We start from the raw sequence: 20,711 nt of genomic DNA, 5'->3' as shown, positions 1-20,711 counted from the left end.
GTGGCAGGTCCTGTGCACACCTGAGGTCGAGCGCGGCCCCACATCCCAGCTGCTGTACCGGTAAGCGGCAGCGGATGATGACGGTGGTGGTGCATGGTGGGGCGGCAGGTGGGGTCGAGGTTGGGACCCACAAGGCTGCAGATCACCGTCAGACAGGCAGGCGGGACATGGTGGGTCTGGTCAGCTCCCGACCTCGGCGCCGGCTCGTGGCCATCGCTGCCGGTCGGGAATCAGCGTGCGGGGAGAGATTGCCGGTGCGATGCGGTGCGGCGCGGCAAGGCGGCTCCGTAGTGCAGAGCAAAGCCGCCCGCCGTGCGATGATGAGGTCGAGGATGAAGATGGTTGGTGGCTGTCGAGAGCGAGGCCAAGTTGGCGGGGGCTCGCTGCTCGCTGCTCGCCATGGCGTTCGCTTGTGCCCGCAACCTCGCTTGGGGCCCCGCACCAGCAGCGCTCTGGACGGCTGCATCGGCATTCTCTTGAACCGCCTCGACATTGCCGACGCAGGTGGATCTGGTCGGACATGCTGACCCGCCAAGCAGCATCGAGCGTGGCACCTGAGCGTACGGTTCGCCCGGGGGTCTCTGGTCGCTCACCATCCAAAATCAGCGGTACGGTAGCAGCTCAACCACTCACCAAGCCGCTGGACGAGCCCTGTCTGCCCGGTCGGAGTACGGTGTCGGCGGCAAAAAAGGCTCCGAAGCTGAGCTGCAATACCGCCGCACTTCTATCGCACCGCACCGCACCGCACCGCTTCCATGCGAGCCAGGGGCCTGGCAGGATGAGCGGCCGGCCGAGGGGATGACGATGCATCGGCTTTCTTGCCCCGCCCCCCGGTCGGTTGACTGGTGGCATTGTCGCAGATGCCGAGCGATCGAATGTGCGGGGAAGGTACAGGCGGTACCTACAGCCGCAGATGCAGACGCCCAAGATATGTATGTACCCATTTGTGTGCCCGTTGTGCGTGTCGTCCTCATTGTTGTTGATCGTCCTCCCCGCCGATTTGCACCGCCCGGCTTGGCAGGCGAGGCCAAGCTCCAGCTCGCTCCCAGCACGGCCCCTGGACATTTTCCCCTGAATTTCTAGGCTAATTTCACCCGCCCGCCTCTAGGCACCGCTGCCCCGACCAGCCTCCCTCCTCCTCCTCCTTGGCCTGCTCGGCAAAGTAGCAGCATCACCGCATCGACATCCACATTCATATCCGCGGCGATCAGGCCATCTAGCACGGAAGCAGCAAGACTGAAAGTACGGTGACAATGACGCTCAAGGACATCGACGGACGGACGTCGAGGTTTCGGCATGGTCGCAGCGTAATTACCAAGCGCAGTGCTGTGGGGAGCAAGAAGGAGAGAACGAGGGAGGGTGAGTAAGGCCAGTCAGCGTCATGGCCGGTGCAATTTGCAACGGTACGAGCTTCTCGCGCTCCGCAACCACTCACCCCACCGTCGATGCGCATGTCTGCGCCCGTCATAAACGAGCTGGCCTCGCTGGCGAGAAAGACGGCGGCGCCCTTGAACTCGCTGGGCTCGCCGATCCTGCGCATGGGGTTGTCGTCGGTCCAGCGGTCGAGGAGCGTGGTCTCGACGGCGAGGAGCTGCCTGGTCATGTCGGTGGCCACGTAGCCGGGCGAGATGGTGTTGACGCGGATGCCGTGCTCGGCCAGCTCGACGGCGGCCGAGCGGCAGAGCTGGTGCACGGCCGCCTTGGACGAGTTGTACGCCGCGCCGTACAGGCCGCGGTTGGCCACCTGGCCCGACATGGAGGCGATCAGGACGATGCTGCCGCCGCGCGAGTGGGCGCGCATCGCCCGCGCCGCCGCCTGGGTGACGATAAAGGAGCCCGTCACGTTGACGCGCATGACCCAGTCAAAGGATTCGGCATCAAAGTCGATGAGCGGGCCCTGCTTCTGCACCGCCGCCGCATGCACCACGGTGCGGAGCGGGCGGGCGGCGTCGGCTGCGGTGCGTGCGGCGTGGTCGACGACGGCGTTGATGTTTCCCGAATCGGTGATGTCGGCCTGGATGTAGGAGGCATTTAGGCCGAGCTCCTTTGCGCGTGCGCGGAAGGCGAGCCACTCGGGCGCGTCGGATGGCTCGTCGAGGAGATCGAGGCAGGCGACGTGGGAGCCGGCCTCGAGCAGGGCTGCTGCGAGCGTCAGGCCGATGCCGCGAGCGGCGCCAGTGACTGCGGGACAGTGTAGATGAGATGCGGGCAGACTCAGAGACGAGAAAGTATGGTCAGAGCTGGGCGGCGGCTGTTACGGGCGGTCAAGGCATGGCCGTGGCACCTACCGAGGCTGGTGGTGTCCTTGAGGGTGAAGAGGTTGTTTGGGGCTGCGGAGCGCTGGCCCTGGGTGGCTGCGAGGACGGCGTCCTGTACGCTGGTGGCGGCGCGGGTGCTGTCGGTGCTGGTGGGCATGGGTACCATGGCGAAGAGGCGTAATGGAATGGCTGGAAGGATGTAGTGGAGACGAGGATGGTGGCGGAACGGCCCCGAGCACTCTGCTTGGCTTTTAGGCCCCGGCCCCGGCTCTGAGCGATGATGGGACGAGCATGCTGAGCGTCGGGGAGCACGGTGGCCGGTGGAAGAGTTGCTGCCTACTGAGGGCCGAGGTGTCGAGACAGGATGACCGTGGGCGGTGTTCGGAAAAGCGCCTGACGTTTGAGCCGGACGGAGGGGGTTTTCGGTGAGTCGATCCGTAAATTGGCCGAGGTCGGTCGCTCGCCGCGTGGGTCGGAAGACCGGGGATGGGCGATATGGGGGAAGGTGGGCGCATGATACCGACCGGTCAAAAGGGGGCGGGGGTCAAAGCTATCGGCAGGGAGGCAAGAAGAGGCGGCAGCGGCGGTGGTGGTGAGGAGGGTGGTGGCAAGAGTCCAGGCTAGCCCATGGCGAGCGAGCCTCGGCCCCCAAAAAGCGGGGGGGTCCCTGCCAGGCCGAGCGGCCATCGGAAAATGGCGAGCAAAGACACCGGCGGGCAGGCAGGCGAGTGCGGGAAAAGCCCCGCCCATCGTCGGAAGTTGGCCAAACAGGACGCGCCGGCCTTGGCACCAGCTGGCTGGCTCCTCTCGTCCTCCATCCTTTCTACGCCGCAACCACACGAGGCGCGGGAGCATGCCGATGCGATGCCATACCACTCACGCTCGACCCCGGCGGGAACCTACCGGCTGGCATGGCCTGGCCTGACCTGGCCTGGCCTGGCACCGCACCGCACCGCACCGCACCGCACCGCACCGCACCGCACCGCACCGCACCGCACCGGGTACGTCGCCGACTCGGATGTTGCCGGCACCGCCATAGCATCTCTTGCAGCCCCGCCATTGCCTCTGCTGCGCGCCACGCTAGCGCTTAAGAAGGTCGACCAGCTCACCCGTCGCACCACTCCCCACCGTCCGAGCCCCTGGTCGACCTCATCGCCCATCCCTCAAGCGCTCGCTCGCCCTTCGGTCCACCTGGTCAAGATAAGCCTCGGTTGCCGCCTCCCTTGACACGCCCCGCCCTACCGCCACTGCCTCCACCACCGCCACTGCTATCGCCACCGCCACCGCCAACATGGCTCCTGCACCCACCCTCGACAGCGGCGCGCCGACAACGACGGTGGCGGTAGTAGCGGGTGCCACAAAGCAAGTCCACCCCTCGCCGTCACTCGACAAGAGCAACGCCGAAACGGCCGCCGCCAGCGAAGCCATCCGCACCAACAGCGCCGAGGCCAACGAGTCGATCCTGGCTGAGATCCGCTGCCTGGCCGCCGACCTGGTCCAGGCCTACAAGGGCGGCCATCCGGGTACGCCCATCGGCGCCGCCTCAATCGGAATGGCCCTCTGGGGCACCGCCATGCGCTTCAACCCCGCCCACCCCACCTGGTCCAACCGCGACCGCTTCGTCCTCTCCGCAGGCCACGCCTGCCTCCTCCAGTACATCTACCTCCATCTTACCGGCTACCGGGCCTGGACCATGGATATGCTCCAGCGCTACCACTCCACCAACTTCCAAGGCAGCCTCGCCGCGGGTCACCCGGAAATCGACCCGCACAACGGCATCGAGGTCACCACGGGCCCCCTCGGCCAGGGCATCGCCAACTCGGTCGGTCTCGCCATGGCTTCCAAGCACATGGCAGCACACTACAACCGCCCCGGCTTCGACGTCGTCTCCAACACCATCTGGTGCTTTACCGGCGACGGCTGCATCGCAGAGGGCGTCGGTCAGGAAGGTGAGCAGCCGGGTAGCCGGTGTGGCGAGGGGGGCGCGAGGCGATGACGACGACGGCAGCGGCCAGCCTGCAATTAGCCCGACACTGATCTAGCATGCCATCCCCGCCCCTCTATCTGCCCTGCCCCGCAGCCCTCTCGCTCGCCGGCCACCTCGGGCTCGACAACCTCATCCTCATCTACGACATGAACAAGATCACCGTCGACGGCACCATTGACGCCACCTCGTCCGAGGACCAGCCGGCCAAGCTGCGCTCCATGGGCTGGGACGTCATCGAGGTGCGCAACGGCTCCACGGATGTCGCCGCCATCGTCGCCGCCCTTGACGACGCCAAGCACCGGCGCAACGGCCGGCCCACGTGCGTCCAGATCGAAACCGTCATCGGCTTCGGCGCCGAGCGCCAGAACACGGGGCCCGTCCACGGCGCCGCGCTCGGCGACGACGGCGTGCGTCACCTCAAGCGCGCCTTTGGCCGCGATCCGGACCAAAAGATGACGCTGTCGCCGCACGTCTACGACGCCTTTGCCGGCGCGCGCGCAAAGGGCGAGCGGATCCAGGCCGAGTGGGACGGCATGATGTCCGAATACCGACGCGCCTACCCGGACCTGGCGGCCGAGTTTGAGCAGCGCAACCGTCCTGCTGCCGTCGCTGACGACGCCGAGGAGGAAGCAAAAGAGGGGTCCGACGGCCTAATCGGCGGCCTGCCTGCGCGCTGGACGACGATGCTGCCGCCCAAGACCGACCTGCCCACCTCGTCGATCCCCACGCGCAAGGCGTCGGGCCTGGTCGTCGAGGCCATCGCGCCGCACTTCCCGCAGTTCATGGTGGGCAGTGCCGACTTGCTCGAGTCGACATTCGTCAGCTGGCGCGGCATGGTCGAGTTCCAGCACCCATCGAGGCGGATCGAGGGCGGCGACTTTGGCGGGCGCCAGATCCGCTATGGCATCCGCGAGCACGCCATGGCCGCCGTCGCCAACGGCCTCGCCGCCTACGCCCCGCACGCCTTTGTCCCCGTCATCTCGACCTTCTTCATGTTCTTCCTCTACGCCGCACCCGCCATCCGCATGTCGGCGCTGCAGAAGCTGCGCGTCATTGGCGTGGCCACGCATGACGTGAGTAGTCATGGTGCCAGCCACCCCGGTGCACGACGGTCTCTTGCCGGGTAAGAGGTATTGTGGCTGGCGTGATGACTGACGATATCTGTGTCCCTTCTTCCTTTGTCCCCCCCTCCTCCCTCTCCATTGCACTCTCCACTCTGGCAGTCGATCGGTATCGGCGAAGACGGACCGACGCACCAACCCATCGGTCTCGCCTCGCTGTTCCGCGCCCTGCCGAACCTGCAGTTCCTCCGCCCCGCCGATGCCGAAGAGGTGGTAGGCTCGTGGTACCTTGCCCTCGAGGCCGAGACGACGCCGTCGATCCTCTCGCTTAGCCGACACGCCCTGCCCCTCCTGCCCGGCTCGAGCCGCGAGGGCGTCAAAAGGGGAGGCTACGTCGTCCACTCCGCCTCTTCGCCCTCGTCCTCGAGCGGCGCTGCGGCCAGTGACGACGACGACGACGACGAGGCGGGTCCGGTGGTGCACCTCACCCTGGTAGCGACGGGGAGCGAAGTGTCTTTAGCCATCGAGACAGCCGACCTGCTCGCCTCTTCATCGTTATCTGCCGCCACCGGCCGACAACGGCGATATGCCATCAAGGTGGTATCGATGCCGTGCATGTCGCGCTTCGACGCGCAGCCACCGTCGTACCGGCACGACACGATCGCGCCGCACCACCTCTCGGTGGGCATCGAGGCGTGGGCGTCGCTGCCGTGGCCGCGCTACGTCGGCGCCGCGCTGTCGATGCACACCTACGGCCTCTCGGGCCCGCAGCGCCACCTCTTTGACCACTTTGGCTTCCACCCGTCCAACCTCGCCGCCAAGATCGACGCCTACGTCGCTGGTCGGATTGATGAGCCGAGTGGACAGATCAGGTTGCCGCGCGTCGGCGAGTTTGAGGAGTTGCTGCTCGGTTACGCCAAAGGTCACTAGGCGGGGCGAGGCAAGGCGGAGCGAACGCGGTGGAGGGTAGGGCGGGATAGAAGGGCGTGTACGTAGACTGCGCCATACAGAGCAGATCGGACCGGGCCCGGCAACTCGAAGTTCGGCGTCGAATTCAACGCGGTGTCGCGGTCGTCGAGGATGCTGCGAACGTTAGGGCGTGGTGCGATAGGAAGGGCAGGAACTGCGACAGGTCGTCCGGGTGGCTGATGTCGCTGATCGAGATGTGATGCAGCGCCGACGCAGAAGGCGGCGGCTGCGGAGCAGATGCCGAGATCGACGTGTTGCTTTCACTGCTGCTGCTGGTCGAGACGGCCGGCAGAGAGGTTGGCGGCGCCTCGGCGGGGCCGAAGCACGCAAACGCCGCGTTGGATAGCGTCGTGGCCGACGAGACCCACGACGGCGCCGCTGCGTCCCGAGGAGCGGTCTGTGCTTGCGCCTGGCCGGAGGACGAGGACGCGCCGGCGCTGGACGGATCGTCGATGATCGAGATGGGCTGCTCAGTCGAAGATGCCGTAGACGCCGCGAGACGGAGTAGCACTTTCTGCACCGCGGCGAGGCACCAGCGAGGAAGGCAAGGCCACCACCAAACCAACTTCAGTCAGCCCCTCGTCGCTCACATCGCGGCACCACCGCCCTACGATACCAATCAAAAGGCATCGGTCGACTCACCAGCTCCGAATGCGACAGCATCGTCTCGCCGCCCGCGCCCGCGCCCGCGACACCGCCATTCTCGCCGCCCGCTTCTTCCATCTTGCGCGCCTTGAGTGCGTTGGCGATCCAGCTCACGCCGAGCCAGCGCTCCGTCAACCTGTCCAGCGCATCGACGCACCGCTGGTACGCGTCCAGATGGGCCTGCACAAACAGCGACCGCGCTCCTGGGCCGATGGCGGGCGTCGACGTGCCGTTCCGCCACGACGGGGCGGTGCGGCTGGCAGCGGCGGATGCGCGGGCGGATGCGCTGGCGGCCCCGTTGCCGCCGCCGCCAGCCTGTCTGTGCTGCTGCAACGTGGCTGCCATGCCGACCTCGACACCGCCAGCAAGGCAGAAGGCCTGATTGGTAAAGGGGCATGCGAGGTGGATCGTCGGATCGACGGCATCGGCATAGAGGACGGCATTGCGGATCTGCGCCGACGCATGGCGCAGGATCTCGCGGCTCTCGTCGGCGCTCACCGGACTGGCGCGCAGCCGGCTGAGGGGCAGGCGGTTGAGCAGGATGAGCAGGTTGTGAAACCACAGGTGCAGCGAGAGGAGGCAGCGCGGCTCCGACGACTGGCGCAGCTGCTCGACGCCCAGCACCAGCTCCGGCGGCAGCGCATCGTAGTCGCCAATCATGGCCGCCTCGAGCCGGTCGAGCTCCTCGAGCGGCCGCTGGTCGTCTTCGTCGCCGAGGTTGTTGGCGATCTCGGCGAGTGTGCCGGCCTTTTGCATCAGCCGGGTGAGGTGGCCAAAGACGGATGGGCGATGCCGTGACGTGTTCCCACTGCCGCTGCCGCTGCCGCCGTCCAGATCCGCGCGCCTCCCTGTCGGGGCGGTCGGGGCGGGAAGCGACACGGTGAGCGGCGGAAACTCGAGGTTGATCTCCGAGTCCTTAAGGCTAGTGGGCCTGCCGGTGCCGATCGACAGGAGGCGGTCGAGGGCAAAGACGCACCAGAAGAGCGGCTGCCGCTGGATCAGATCGCCCGCATCCGCGCCGGCCGGCGAGCTGGGCGCGAGCCAGTGCTTCTTGACGCGGCGATGGAGGCCGAGGTCGATGGCCATGCGAAGGGCCATGCCGGCAAACATCCACAGTCCGCCCTCGGCGTTGACGGCAAACTCGTGCCAGGCGAGCAGGACGAGCGTGGCCACCGTCGTCACCGAGGGGCAGGTGATCGACGACATGACATACGACTTGGCACGTTCGGCAAAGGGAAGACCGCGCGAGTGAGGCTTCGAGCAGGATCCAGTGGTGGCGTCGAGGGACGAGGGTCGAGAAAGATGTGCGGACGCCGCTGGCGTCGACGCCGCTCCGGGCGAGGCTGTATCTAGCTCGTGTGGCTGGGCGAAGCGGGCCGACAGGGCGCACATTGCGTGGACGAGCGCCGGGTTGACGCGCTTCCCCTCGGCCAACTGCCGTTCGAGCGTGGCCTGGCTGATGAACGGGAAATGGTCGCCGAGATGCAGGAAGAAGCGTTTGAGTAGCAGGTCCCGCAACGGAGGGTCTGGAAGGTCCTCGTGCAACGCGGTAGCCGCGGGCGGCGTCCATGCTGCGCCTTGGCCTGAAGCCATGCTAGCAAAGAGTCCGGACCCCTGCGATGGCGAGGCCTCGCTGGCGGTGGCCGGATGACTTGGCACCATCCTCGAAGTGCCGAGGAGCGCATGCAGGTCGAGCGATTGCGGGTCTAGGCTGCTCGATGCGGGGTCAAAGAGGGTGCTTCGGTTCTGGGCCTCGAGGAGCATCGACTCGAGCTCGGCGGGCACGCGGATGCGCACGCTGATCTTCTTAAGGCCCTGAGTGACGGCCGTGGCCCCACCAAACGAGCGGAAGTAGTGCAGCTGTGGAGCGGGCAGAGCGGCGGCACCGTCAGGAGGCGGAGGCGCGGCAGCAGGCGATGGCGACGGAGACAGCAACAGCGGAGGCAGACGGCGGCACGCACCTGAATGACCCTCTCCTTGCCCGTGACTCGGCGAGGCGTGGTGGACGGCTGTAGGAGATCTGCGAGCATGGGGTCGAGGGCGGCGACATCGGCCGCATTCGACCAGGACGGCTGCAGCGAGGCGTGAGCGTTGCTGCTGCCGGCAGCGCCGAGCTCGTTTGCTGACGAGGTGTTAGAGTTGCGCTCGAGCTCGTCGAACCAAGCGACTTTGCCCGAGAGCGCCTCGATGAGCTCGTCGGGCAGAATGTGGGAAGATAGAGGCGGGGCGGGCTGGGCAAAGAGCTGGGTCGTGGCGTCGACCTGGCTGGGGTCTGGCGGCTGCGGCGGGGGTGGTGGTGCCCGGTGCTGGCCTGGCTGCCCGGGCAAGCTCTGGTTCTCCTGGTGCTGAATCTGGTCCCGTCGTCGACGTTGCTGTTGATGCTGTTGCGCGGGGGCATGCTGTTGCTGTAGATGGCTAGAAGATGCCGACGGTGTCGGCAGTGGCGGCAGTGGCGGCGTCGGCGGCATTGCAGCACGTCCGCTCAACGGTGGCGAGGCTCGACCTTGCAGCGGCGGCATAGATGCAACGTCTTCTGCCGTCGTAGCATCGGACTGGCCCGCTGCTGCCGATGAGGCCCGTCTGGGCCCGTTGATGCTGGTCTCGTCAGCGGTCTGAGGGGACGGCGGCGGTGGTGGATCCTTGCGACGTCGCTTCGAAGGGCGCTGCTTGCGCAGGTCGCCCTCGACGTAGACGCAGGTGCGTGAGAGCCTTGCGCAGTAGGAGCAGGTGGGCCTGCGAGCGTCGCAGCGTGTCTTTCGCGCTCGGCAGGCCTGACAGGCTTTGGATGCGCGCCGGTCATGGCGCGAGGGCGTGGAGCGCGCCGGCCCGTCCTCCTGCTCGTGCTCGCCCTCAGAGTCCGAGTGCGATTGAGTGTTGGTGTCTGTGCAGGGGCGGGCATTTCTGCACCTGGGCGTGTCTGTGGTCGAGGTGGACGGAGGAAGGCGAGGTTGAAGTCGAGGTCGAGGTTGGCCGTGCTGCCACTGTGCTGCTGCGACGCGAGCGAGGGTATCGATGCCGGACGGTAGGCTTGGGTTGCCGCTGCGTGACGCGGCCACAGAGGAGCGAGGCGATGCGCGCATGGCGGTGACGAGGTGGTGGCGAGCAGAGTCGGCGCCCACGGGCGAGCGATGGTGGCTAGAGGGGTACCATGCCGAGGCTGCGTATCAGCTCAACAGCGGGCGGAATCAGGGCAAGATACGCAACGGTGGCCGCACCAAGAAGGTGGAGGGCAGGATAGATGGATCGGCCAAAGGGGGCATGCGAGATGCTGGCCTCTAGCCTCGAAGAGGAAGGGGGGAAGCCGGAGGGTGGTGACGATGGTACTGGTGGTGATGGTGGTGGTGGTGGTGGTGGTGGTGGTGGTTGTGCCGCAATCAATCGGGTCCAATTGGCGCACCTCCGGCCTCCGGATAAATTTCCTCATTTTCCGAAGGGAAACCTCGAGGGGCCCCGGCCCACAACTTAAGCCGAGGCCACCCCACGAGCTCCATTTTGCCCTGCCTTTCACGAATTTAATTTCGTCGATCGATGCGGGCGGCGTGCCTACCTTCGCGCCGCGAGCTTGCCGGCGCCAGCCTTGCTTGCCCGGCTTTCCGTGCGGCCTCCAGGCCCTTGTAGGAGGCAGAGGGCCGAATCAGCTGGTACACCACACCCGACGGGACAGCACAAGCACAAGGAGCCCACGTCGGTTGCCTTGTTGGATAGGTGCACCGGATGCCTACGATTCGTCCCAGAAGTCCAGCGGGTGGCCGACAATGTCCCCACTCTCTGGCTTCGAAGCCGGTGCCCGCCGCTGTCGAGAGGCGCCGGCGTCGGCCGCCTTCCGAAGTTTGGACGCTGCCGGCAGGGTTGCTCGACCGGCCTGGCCAGGCGCAAGTCTGAGGCAGGCTTTCGCCCGAGTGGTCGGCCGGGTTGTCGCGTCAGAAATCCCCCTATTCACCATGGCGCCGCCATACGCGGTGAGCCGGCGCGTGGACTGCCCCTTGCGATCCTGTAGAAGTTGGAAGAAGCCAAATGTGCAAAAGCAGGTGGGTTTTTCGTTAGTGCATCGGCCCGCATCTCTAAGCCGAAAGCTTTCGGCAGAGGTTTGACGCCCCGAGGTTGTCAAGGGGTACGTGCCCCGGTCGGCGACTCGCCACTTCCGAGAGAGGAGCGAGCTCGCTCAACTGCTCCCGGTGCCTCGAGCGACACTTTCAAGCATCTGCCAGACCTTCCAACCTCGTTGAGCGGTTCCACGGCATCAGAGCCGGGTCCACCGACATCTAGTAAGAAACTTACAATCTGGGCCAAGGTCGGGTTCTGGTTGGCGAAGGAGAACGGCGGTTGAATGTGGTTCAGGATGGAAGGACGGGCTCTCCCGGCTGGTATTTATGTCTTCCCCTTCGCCACGCTTGAGCCGCCGGCAACCTGGCTGGACGCGTTGAGCCAAGCTCACGCCTGCCTTTCAGACCCAAAGCGCGTCAGACCGGGAGAGGGCCCCCATGTGAAAAACCTAATTACGGGAGAGCAGAAAATGACGGGAGAGCAGGGGAAATAACGGGAGAGCAGAGAAACTACGGGCGAGCAGGGATCGCGGCAGAATCTTGACTGGTCCTGAGCGGATTTCCCCCTTTCCGCGAGAGGGGCGCGAGCGTCTCCTGCGACAAGTCCTAGGACTTGTTCCCTGCCAGCACGTCTGACTCTTGTCCGGGGGCCGCATCGTCTCGCTTCTTGCAACCTCAGCATCTCCTAGCACTTCCCTTGCCCTCCGATCACACCAGTTACGCTGCATCAGGCTTGAAAAATTGTATTGCGAGCTATGTAGCTAACAACAATGGTCGCGCGCTTTGCATCCTTGTGGGAGGCAGGGCACGGACGATGGCGGCAACGTCCGCGCAGAGGCAGCAGAGGGCAGCAGACAGACGCAGAGGTCAGCGTAGCTGCAAGTCGGACGGCTGACTGCGACATGGCAGCAGGGACAGCTGCAACCCACCAGAAGGGCACGAGGGGGCCGGCTGTGGGGGATCGAAGCGGTGTGAGCCATCAAGGCTCGGGCCACCTGGGAAGCAGGATTGGCTGATGGCCACATGAATGAGGCAGCGGGCAGCAGACGGCAGGCATCAGGAGGTAGGCAGCGGGCAGCAGGGAGCAGGACGGCAGGCGGGTTGGCAGGCGAGCGATAGTCGGCAGGGCGAGCCGGTGGTGGTGGTATGTAGAAGGTCGACAAACGACACACCTTTTGGCACCTGGTGGGCCTTGCTGTTCCCCTCCATGTCAGCTCCCAGGTCAAGCAAGCCCTCTGGCGGCTACGACCTCCATCTTCATGTGCCTGCTTCCCTCATGCCTGACCCGCTTGCCCAGTCCAACCGAACACCTCTCGATGCATGCTTTCTAACCGCTGACTGCTATGTAGCAGAGTCGTAGAGTAGGGTGATTTACTGCAGCTGCTATGATGGCGTAGGTCGGAGAGGCACGGCCAGGCAAACCTTCAAGGCGGGAGCCACAATAATGCATGTTGGCTTGCTCATACGTCAGGCTTCGTCTCGATTCCCACCATAACCCACCGTTTCTGCTGCTACGTCTCCTGTTTGCCGCCATCATCGCCCGGCCATGTCAAGTCGTCCGCCCGGACAGGTCAGTCTGGGCGTGCTCTCTCCCCGCGACCGATCAAGCTTCAGCCCGGGGACAGCCTGCCTGCCATGTCGTAGCAACGCAGCGGGGCCTCGAGAATCGTCGACGGACCCCAAGGTCCACCAGCAGCCGCAGCCCACGCGACGACACCACGGACGAAGCGAGAGGACATCATTTTCCGCCGCCGGGTTCATTGCTCTTCCGCTCTCGCTCTGACAAAAAGGGTCAAGGTCCGCCGCCGCACGACGAGAGATGTGGCAGTCCGAGTCGGGTCGAGCTCGCTAGCCTGCGGGCCCATCCGCTACGCCAACGACGCGCTCAGAGGCGGGCGCCCTGGCCGACGAGGAGCTGGCTGCCGTTGCGGAGCACGGCCGAGGCCTCGTTGACCATGTCGTCGATAATCTCACGCGCCGGCTTGATGTCGTTGATGACCGAGGCGCACTTGCCCAGCAGGAAGCGCTTGCTGGCGCCCGCCTCCTTGGTGCCCTCCTCGTCGTCGTTGTCCAGGTCGTGGTAGACGGGGATGATGCCCTGGTCCGTCAGCTTCTTGATCTCGTCGGGCTTCGACTCCCACTCCATGATGTACGGCGTCTTAAACACGCGCAGCGGGCGACCGGTAAAGATGATGGTCCGCACGTCGGTCTCGTGCGTCGACTTGAGCACCGCCTCCTTGTGCGCCTTGGGCGCGCCCGACTCGACCGACGCAACGAAGCGCGTGCCCACCCACACGCCGTCGCTGCCGTAGCACAGCGCAGAAGCGAGGCCGCGTCCGTTGAAAATGCCGCCGGCAGCCACCGTGATGATGGGCTTGCCCGTCAGCGGCGACTTGCGGCCGCGCGTCAGGTCGACGACGGTCGGGGCCAGAACCGAAAGCGGGACGTCGCCCGTGTGGCCGCCGCCCTCGCCGCCCTGGTAGATGATCATGTCGACGCCGGCGTCGAGCACCTTGCCCACGTGCTTGGGGTGGCCAATGATGCCAGCGACGACGATGCCGGCGTTGTGCAGCTTCTTGACGACATCAACGGGGGGCACGCCGACGGCCGAGACAAAGAGCTTGGCGCCGCTCTCAATGATGATGTCGATCAGCTGGGGCAGCTGGCCCTGGGTGTAGTCGGTGTCTGCGGGTGGAAAGAGGGAAGGGTGGCAAAGACGCACGCAGGGCTCGAGTGTCAGCAGCCTGTTGCATGAGCCAGCATCGACCGCAGGGCGGCGCCACTCACTGGTCTTGCGAGCGCCGTCGCCGACCTTGGGCAGGAGAAGGTCGACGCCAAAGGGAGCGTTCTTGTCCTTGAGCTCGGCCTTGAGCTCCTCAATCTGCTGCTTGAGGAACTTGGGCGTGTATCCGACACCTCCAATGACGCCAAGGCCGCCTCCGTTGGTGACGGCAGCAGCGAGCGAGGGTCCAGCGGCTGCAAAGCGACAGCGAAGGGGTAGGAAGCGCAGCGTGTCAGCACGAGATCCACCGAGCGCCTAGGGACCGATCCAGCTGCAATAGGAGGATGCTGAATAACATCAAGGCTCGACACCTACCGACGTTCATGCCGGCGAGGATGATGGGGTGGGTGATGCCAAACTGCTCAGTGAGCGGGGTCTTGATCTTCTGAGGCGAGGTCATGGCGGCGATGATGCTGCTGCGGTGCGGGTGGACAGGGCTGGGGTTGGTTGCAGAGGTCTAGAGCTTGTGAGATGATGCAGACGCAGAAGAGGTCGTAGAGGTGGTGGTGGTGGTGGTGGTGGTGGTGGCCAGAGGTGTGGTCAAGGTGCGGGTGGCGGGCGTGCCCAGTCTGGCCTAGCTGGCGGCCGCACGAAGCAGCTGACGGCGGTCGAGCGAGTGGCCCGACAGCCACCGAGGGCCCGGCTTCTCGCTGTGGGCGGCCACCGGCAAAGGCTCGCGTTGCTTTGCCGGAGGTGGGCCTGACCTTGCCTCTTTTGCCGAGCCAGCACAAGCGGCGGGCGCCGCGCTCGGGCCCTGGGCGCAAGGCACCCGTCGGCACCGAATTCGCCCACGTAAGCCAGCAGCCGGCAGGCAGCCAGCAGCCGTACCGCTGGACCCTGGCGAGCCTTTTCGAGCGGCCTGGCCCGGCCTCCGCCGCCGCCATCTTCCTCGAGCTTCACGCACTCTAAGACTTCTTCTCTCGGCCCCCTTAGCTAAGGGCGAGGGACCCACGACCTTTCACAACACCCACCCACCATCTCCACTCCGGCCACACTACCGCGTCCACCCCATCCGGAGCAAACCGGGTCTCGACCCGATATCGGCGACTGCCCCCCTCCCCTCGAGCCCGGCGATGGACCCAACGACGACGTCCGCCTCGTCGGCCGACGACGCTGCGCTGCTCATCACCCAGCGCTTCATCGACCGCACCGTCATCGTCCACATCCCCGACGGTCGCGCGTTCCGCGGAACGCTCCTGTGCATCGACAACGGCGTAAACATCATCCTCAACAACACCTACGAGGTGCACAGGGCACCTTTGCCACGGGGCGATCACCCGGCGGCCGCCAATGGAGCCCCGCATCCCGCTCCGACCTACACCGAGCGCAACGTCGGCATGGTCATGGTGCCCGGTGCCCATGTCGTCCGCTTCGAGGTCGAGCATGAGACGATGGGTGCGGGCAGCCGTCTTCTCGGGTCTGGTCCGTTCCCGACCTCGAGCATGGCGCAGGCGGGGTGGCCAGACGATCCGGACATGTACGGCTGACCCCGCTGTGGGCACATCACCGGACGCATTCACGCCGTAGCATTGCGGGCTCGACAACGCAGCATATTCCTGGTCATCGCTCGGCATCGCTCTCAAGCCCCACGCAGCGCCGCGAGCGCATCGTCCAGGTCGAGAAAGGCATCGCCCAAGGAGCGGCTCGGCCACTCTACGCCTCGGCATGGCCCGATGCCGTCGCATGGAGAGGACCACGACGACAGGACCTGTTCGAGCGTCTCTTGGAGCAAGGCGGCATTGGCAGGGGCCGCCTCGCCGCATAGGGCGATCTCGCGCAGCTCCCAGACCAAGACGTCGACGACGGACACCACCAGGCCCTGCAGCCGGCGCCTTGCTTCACCATCGATGCCCTCGCGGCGCGCATCGCGGTCTGCGCTGAGGTCGTTCCGCCGAGCGTCATCGGCCTCTACGGGAGCCTCGAGGCAGTCGCTTGAGGTGTTATCCGCTGCGAACAACTGCGACGCGATCGCTTCGATCACCGTGCTTGCCAGCGCCATGCCGAGCTCGAGCTCGCGCAGCATTATGCGCTCGATCGTGCAGCGGAGCACGTCGAGCACCTCCGAGCCACGCGCGAGGTTGCTCGCAACCGCGAGGTCGAGCGCGAGCGGCAAGCAGCCGTAGCTGAACTGATCGAGCAGCTCAGCGGCCGAGCGGTGTGACAGCATCTCGCAGCTCGAGTCCAGTACGATGGCCGCAGCGCCGAGCAGGCCGAGCACCATTTCCAAGCCATGCTCGCGCGGGTCACTGCCTGATGCAATCTGGCTGGGGCTGGCCAGCTCGAGCAGGCTTGCAAGGACGCAGGCGACTTGGTCGAGGACGGCGGCGCCCGTCTGCAAGCACCACCCTTCGTCGTCCTTGGCTGTGGCGGCGTCGCGCGGCATGCCAATATAGCCCTCGATCAGCATCCTCGTCCCGCTGAGGATAGTGACCTCGTGCGGCGTCGCAGCGGGCACAGAAGGACCTTCCTCCGCCGCGAAGACAGCGGTGTCGAAGGCTTGGGCGAGGATGTCCGATGCGACCGCGTCGAGCTCGAGCAGCTGCGGAAGGGCCGAGGGCCGCATGAGCCAGCAGCGAGTCTGCTCGATAAAGGTAGCCTGACACGCATCGAGCCCGGGATGCCGATGGTCGCTGGGCGCTGCAATGCGAGCGGCGGTTCGAGAGATGAGTCGGGCGTCGGTCATTGTCCCGCACCCAATCAGGAAGTCTCGCCGCTGCTCACCTTCGGCCTGTCTGGCCCGGTATGGATCGCTGATCGCCTGCGATACCATCTTGAGGAAGGTCTCGAGCGCGCCATCGGGGGCGCCGTCCTCTGCCTTGCCGCCAGCCGCCACGCAACGGAGCAGGCGTTTGGCCCCGTAGACGGCATCGTGCTGCGAACGTGGCCGAGTTCCTTTTCCAGAGCGGGAGAGGAAGCGGGAGCGGCAGGACAGGCGGAAGTACGGTCAGACCATGTCCCAGCCTGGTCCCTGGCCCTCGACGCGGCACGACTGAGCGCTCTCACCCCCGCCTCGATCCGCGGTGACGGCCGACTGCAACGCCATGTCGAACGAGACTTTGTGAGGATCGTCAGCCCTTGCTCCGCCAACATGCTCTGTGAAACGAAGGAGAGTAAGGCGTAATGGCTCACGAGTGCGATCTTGAGGAGGCAGGCCGGGTCTAGCATCGCTGCGAGCGCCGTGCGGAGAGCGACTGAAATCGAGTCAAGCAGGGAAGAGGACGAGCCTCGACGCTCCATTTATCTCCCCGAGCGCCGAGCGGCCCTACTGTGCGCGGCAGAGGAGCCTCATGATCCTTTTTGGGATCAAGCCCGATGACAAGCAACAGAGACGGAGGGAGGTGCCTCGAGGCCGGGTGCAACGAAGATCGCAGCGCGGCAGGCGCGCCTGACTCTTCCAAAGAGACGGGTGGGCCGAGTCAAGTTTGAGACCGGCTCGAGTCCGAAATAGAGGGAGTCGCCGTCCGCCTGGTTTCGTGGAGGTATGAAGCATCCTGTCCCGGCTCGGCCGTCAAGCAGTTCATCGTCGGGCCAGCTCTGACTCGGGCCACGGCGCACGTCGGAACGAGCCGATGGCGGTGTCGATCAGCTGCCCGACACCGCGGGCAACCACTGCTGCTGCCATCTCTAGTGGCCTTGTGCGGAGTGAGCGGATGAAGAGCGGGGTACGGTGGCGAGCGGACGGAATGCGAGGGTGGTGGAGGAGGTGGTGTTGTTGGAGAGAGCGGAGGAGAAGCTACGGACGTGCGCAGGGACCGGGCAAAAGCACGGCGTCTTGGGTTCGGGAAAGAAAGCGGGCGTCGGTGCGCTCGGCCATCGGCGTGGGCCGAATGGCCGGAGGGGGCGAGGTTTCGGCGAGGGCCGCACCCTACCATCCCGCCTCCTCCTTCCCTCCCTCCATCGGCATTGGCCACGCCTTCACTCTCCAGCCCGCATCTCGACCTTCATACCACAGTGTACGGCACTTTTGCCCGCTATGTCGACTTCAAACCAACCCAGCAGCGGTTCGGCCGCGGCCACGGCGGCCAGCCCGGCCACCGCTGCGCTCGACGAGGACATTGTGCTGGCGCTGGTGCAGGACAGTCCCGTCGCCTTTGATCAGGCCGGCAGCCTGGCCAAGCTCGGAGTGCTGACCAGGCAGGCTGCGCAAAAGGCGCGCGACAGCCTCTCCCGCCCCAACCCGGACGCAAAGGTCGTCGTTGTCTTCCCCGAAGCCTTCCTGTGCGCCTACCCGCGCGGGCTGGACGTAAGTCTCGTGCCGTGCCCACCCCTGACCCCGCCTTCGCCTCCGGTTCAGAGGTGGTTCCCTTCTGCCGGTCCTGACACCTCTGCCTGCTTCCCCCCTGTCGTCCTGGCACACCTCCGATCTGGCTGGCCAGTTTGGAGCCAAGATCGGTTCGCGCACGCCCGAGGGCCGGTCTTGGTTTGCGCGGTACCACGCCTCATCGATCCCCGTCTCGGACGTCGAGGGCGCACAGATGTCGGCCATCCGCGCCGCGGCGCGCGACAACAACATCACGCTCGTCGTCGGCGTCATTGAGCGCTGTGACGGCCCAGAGACGGGACCCAAGCGCGAGACGTACGGCAGCAAGAACCCAGGCGGCTCCGGGACGCTTTACTGTGAGTCTACAGACCGGCGGACACGGCAGCCCGTTGCTGCTTCGATAGAATGGCCTGGCCAGCGTCGTTTGTGCCCGGGTCGGTCGGTCGGTCGAGCTTGGCATCTGACGATGCGACTCCTCTCGCCGCCACCGCCGCCGTCACAGGTACGGCACTGACGATTTCGCCCCGGGGCGACCTCCTCTCGGCGCACCGCAAACTGACGCCGACCGCGACCGAGCGGCTGGTGTGGGGCTTTGGCGACGGCGCTGGAGTCCGCGTCGTCGATACGCCCGCCGGCAGGCTGGGCTGCGTCATCTGCTGGGAGGTGAGTCTATCCGGTCGCTCGCCACGCCTCGCGATCCACAGTCCGCTGATCCTCGTCCCGACAACCGACCCTTCGACCGATAAACGGCGGCGGCAGAACTACATGCCGTTGCACCGCATGGCATTGTACGCCAAGGGCGTCGAAATCTACTGCGCACCCACGGCAGATTCGCGCGAGACGTGGACGAGCAGCATGAAGCACATCGCCGCCGAGGGGCGCTGCTTTGTCGTGAGCTGCAACCAGTTCAACACGCGTTCCGACTTTCCCGACGACTACCCGGCCTACGAAGGTGCGTGTTCCCGCCTCGCAAGGTCTCCGGGAGCAGCCAGACACGCCTGCGCTCCTATTCTTGTCATGTCCGCGCTCACGTACGCCTGCCTGTCTACTCGTCCTCTTCCCCCTTTGTACGACCGTCGATGCAGGCGCCAAGCCCGACGAGATCGTCACGCGCGGCGGATCCGTCATCGCCGGACCGCTGGGCGAGACGCTGGCCGGCCCGCTGTGGGACGAGCGCGGCATCCTGACGGCCGTCGTGCGCCGGTCGCAGCTGACCGAGGCCAAGATGGACTTTGACCCGACGGGCCACTATTCGCGCCCGGACGTCTTCAGGCTGGTCGTCGACGACGGCGCAAAGGAGGCCGTCAGCTTCAGCTGATCCGTTCGGTCCGCCCAGCCCAGCTCCGCCACCCCTCTCTCCTCTCGCCATGTCCCGTCCGTCGTCTGCTGCTGTGCTGCAATTAAAGATTGTCGGATTAGACGGGGGGATATATCGAGTATGACGTCCTGCTGCTGCTGTTGCTGGTGCTTCGTTCGAGTCGGGACAGGCCAAGAGGGAAAGCGTGTAGGGGCCAGGGCGTGTGCGTGTGTGTGTGGGCGCGCGCGCGCGCGGGAGGCAGCGTCTACTCGAGACCGCGGTCCTTGCGCCAGGCGTGAATCCACTGGATGATGCGTTCGACGTTGTCCTCGACGTCTCCGCTCTCCTGAGAGCGCAGCTCGACGATGGCCTCGGCCGGGTACGAGGAGCGCGCATCGTCGAGCACGACGCCCATGATTTCCGCCTCGTTGTTCTCCTGAATCTTCTTGAGCGTGTAGCCGCTGCAGGCCGGGAGGGGACGGAAGTGGTAGGCGGTCGCGGTGTTAGCTATCTGGTGGTCTGCGACGGCAAGGACCGAGCCAGCGGGGAATCGATCGGATCGGTGGGACTAGGTCCCGGAAGGAGGGCGGCGTGGGGGCACACTCACCGTTTCTCCAGCCTCTGCCACAGAACGGCATGGTCGCAGCGGAGCACGACGACGAGATCGACCCATCGTTCCGGGTAGAGATCGCAAGTGTGCCAATCGAGCACCAGGCCGCCGCGTGCCTCTCCCTCTCCCTCTACATCCTCTTGTTGCTGCTGCTGCTGCTCCTCTGCCTCGTTTAGCGGTTCGGGTGCACGGTTGCCCGTGAGCGGCTCGAGGTGGTCGAGGACGGCATCCTCGTTGACCTCGTACGTATCCCACTCCTGGTCGTAGTGCGTGTAGAAGCCCTCGGACTTGACCAGCGCCGACACGTCAATCTGCCGCAGCGCCGCCGGCGTCCCGTCCGACGGCGCGTAGAGCGAGCAGAGCAGCGACGACGTCGTCGATTTACCCGTCCCTGGTGTACCGGTGATGACGATGTTTGGGTAGCTGTCGGTGGCGAGGGCGAATGGTCATGGTGGTGGTGGTGGTGAGGAGGAGGAGGTCCTGGGACCTGTCAGTTGCCACGGGCCGAGACGAGCGAGCGCAGGCGCCAGTGCACGGCTGCATGGCGGAGAGGCTCACCTGCGGACCATCTTGACTCTTTCCGACGCTGCGTTGAAATAGCTGCCGGCTGTGGTATCAAAGTGTCGAACGTAGGGTATGTGCAGGCGGTGTCCGCGGCAAGACGACGAGGAGGGGTGGTGGCCCGGAAGCAAAGGCGCGAGCGGTCCGGCGGAGCGAAAAAATCTTGAAACAAAGCGTGGGCCTCGGGCCAGGGCCAGGGCGGCGCAATCTTAATGTGGAGCAAGCCACAGGCTGGCT

At 65.7% G+C, this 20,711-nt stretch overlaps 8 protein-coding genes across 8 annotated transcripts; 3 read left to right on the top strand and 5 right to left on the bottom strand.

The window, feature by feature from the left end:
- Window positions 1–1,311: 1,311 nt before the first annotated feature.
- Window positions 1,312–2,424, bottom strand: PFL1_02181 (uncharacterized protein; the record flags this gene model as incomplete). Its single annotated transcript, XM_007879694.1, has 3 exons — window positions 1,312–1,326; window positions 1,436–2,181; window positions 2,289–2,424. 3 exons carry the CDS (start codon window positions 2,422–2,424, stop codon window positions 1,312–1,314), a joined length of 897 nt encoding a protein of 298 aa, XP_007877885.1.
- A 1,125-nt stretch (window positions 2,425–3,549) lies between these two features.
- PFL1_02180 (uncharacterized protein) lies at window positions 3,550–6,236 on the top strand (the record flags this gene model as incomplete). The annotated part of the gene is made up of 3 exons (XM_007879693.1): window positions 3,550–4,207; window positions 4,339–5,318; window positions 5,469–6,236. 3 exons carry the CDS (start codon window positions 3,550–3,552, stop codon window positions 6,234–6,236), a joined length of 2,406 nt encoding a protein of 801 aa, XP_007877884.1.
- A 124-nt stretch (window positions 6,237–6,360) lies between these two features.
- On the bottom strand, window positions 6,361–10,000 carry PFL1_02179 (uncharacterized protein; the record flags this gene model as incomplete). The annotated part of the gene is made up of 3 exons (XM_007879692.1): window positions 6,361–6,789; window positions 6,918–8,780; window positions 8,882–10,000. 3 exons carry the CDS (start codon window positions 9,998–10,000, stop codon window positions 6,361–6,363), a joined length of 3,411 nt encoding a protein of 1,136 aa, XP_007877883.1.
- Window positions 10,001–12,848: 2,848 nt separating this feature from the next.
- On the bottom strand, window positions 12,849–14,145 carry PFL1_02178 (uncharacterized protein; the record flags this gene model as incomplete). Its single annotated transcript, XM_007879691.1, has 3 exons — window positions 12,849–13,648; window positions 13,751–13,939; window positions 14,061–14,145. The coding sequence occupies 3 exons, from the start codon at window positions 14,143–14,145 to the stop codon at window positions 12,849–12,851; spliced, it is 1,074 nt and encodes a 357-aa protein (XP_007877882.1).
- A 673-nt stretch (window positions 14,146–14,818) lies between these two features.
- Window positions 14,819–15,232, top strand: PFL1_02177 (uncharacterized protein; the record flags this gene model as incomplete). Its single annotated transcript, XM_007879690.1, has 1 exon — window positions 14,819–15,232. The coding sequence occupies one exon, from the start codon at window positions 14,819–14,821 to the stop codon at window positions 15,230–15,232; it is 414 nt and encodes a 137-aa protein (XP_007877881.1).
- A 92-nt stretch (window positions 15,233–15,324) lies between these two features.
- PFL1_02176 (uncharacterized protein) lies at window positions 15,325–16,788 on the bottom strand (the record flags this gene model as incomplete). The annotated part of the gene is made up of 3 exons (XM_007879689.1): window positions 15,325–16,382; window positions 16,467–16,637; window positions 16,749–16,788. The coding sequence occupies 3 exons, from the start codon at window positions 16,786–16,788 to the stop codon at window positions 15,325–15,327; spliced, it is 1,269 nt and encodes a 422-aa protein (XP_007877880.1).
- A 930-nt stretch (window positions 16,789–17,718) lies between these two features.
- On the top strand, window positions 17,719–19,324 carry PFL1_02175 (uncharacterized protein; the record flags this gene model as incomplete). Its single annotated transcript, XM_007879688.1, has 5 exons — window positions 17,719–17,988; window positions 18,122–18,362; window positions 18,509–18,669; window positions 18,766–18,958; window positions 19,092–19,324. 5 exons carry the CDS (start codon window positions 17,719–17,721, stop codon window positions 19,322–19,324), a joined length of 1,098 nt encoding a protein of 365 aa, XP_007877879.1.
- Window positions 19,325–19,568: 244 nt separating this feature from the next.
- Window positions 19,569–20,482, bottom strand: PFL1_02174 (uncharacterized protein; the record flags this gene model as incomplete). The annotated part of the gene is made up of 3 exons (XM_007879687.1): window positions 19,569–19,764; window positions 19,911–20,336; window positions 20,472–20,482. The coding sequence occupies 3 exons, from the start codon at window positions 20,480–20,482 to the stop codon at window positions 19,569–19,571; spliced, it is 633 nt and encodes a 210-aa protein (XP_007877878.1).
- Between the last annotated feature and the right edge of the window lie 229 nt (window positions 20,483–20,711).

Source organism: Pseudozyma flocculosa, assembly GCF_000417875.1.
Source record: "Pseudozyma flocculosa PF-1 unplaced genomic scaffold scaffold00006, whole genome shotgun sequence".
NCBI classification, from domain to species: domain Eukaryota; kingdom Fungi; phylum Basidiomycota; class Ustilaginomycetes; order Ustilaginales; family Ustilaginaceae; genus Pseudozyma; species Pseudozyma flocculosa.
This window is presented reverse-complemented; position numbering and strand designations above follow the sequence as displayed.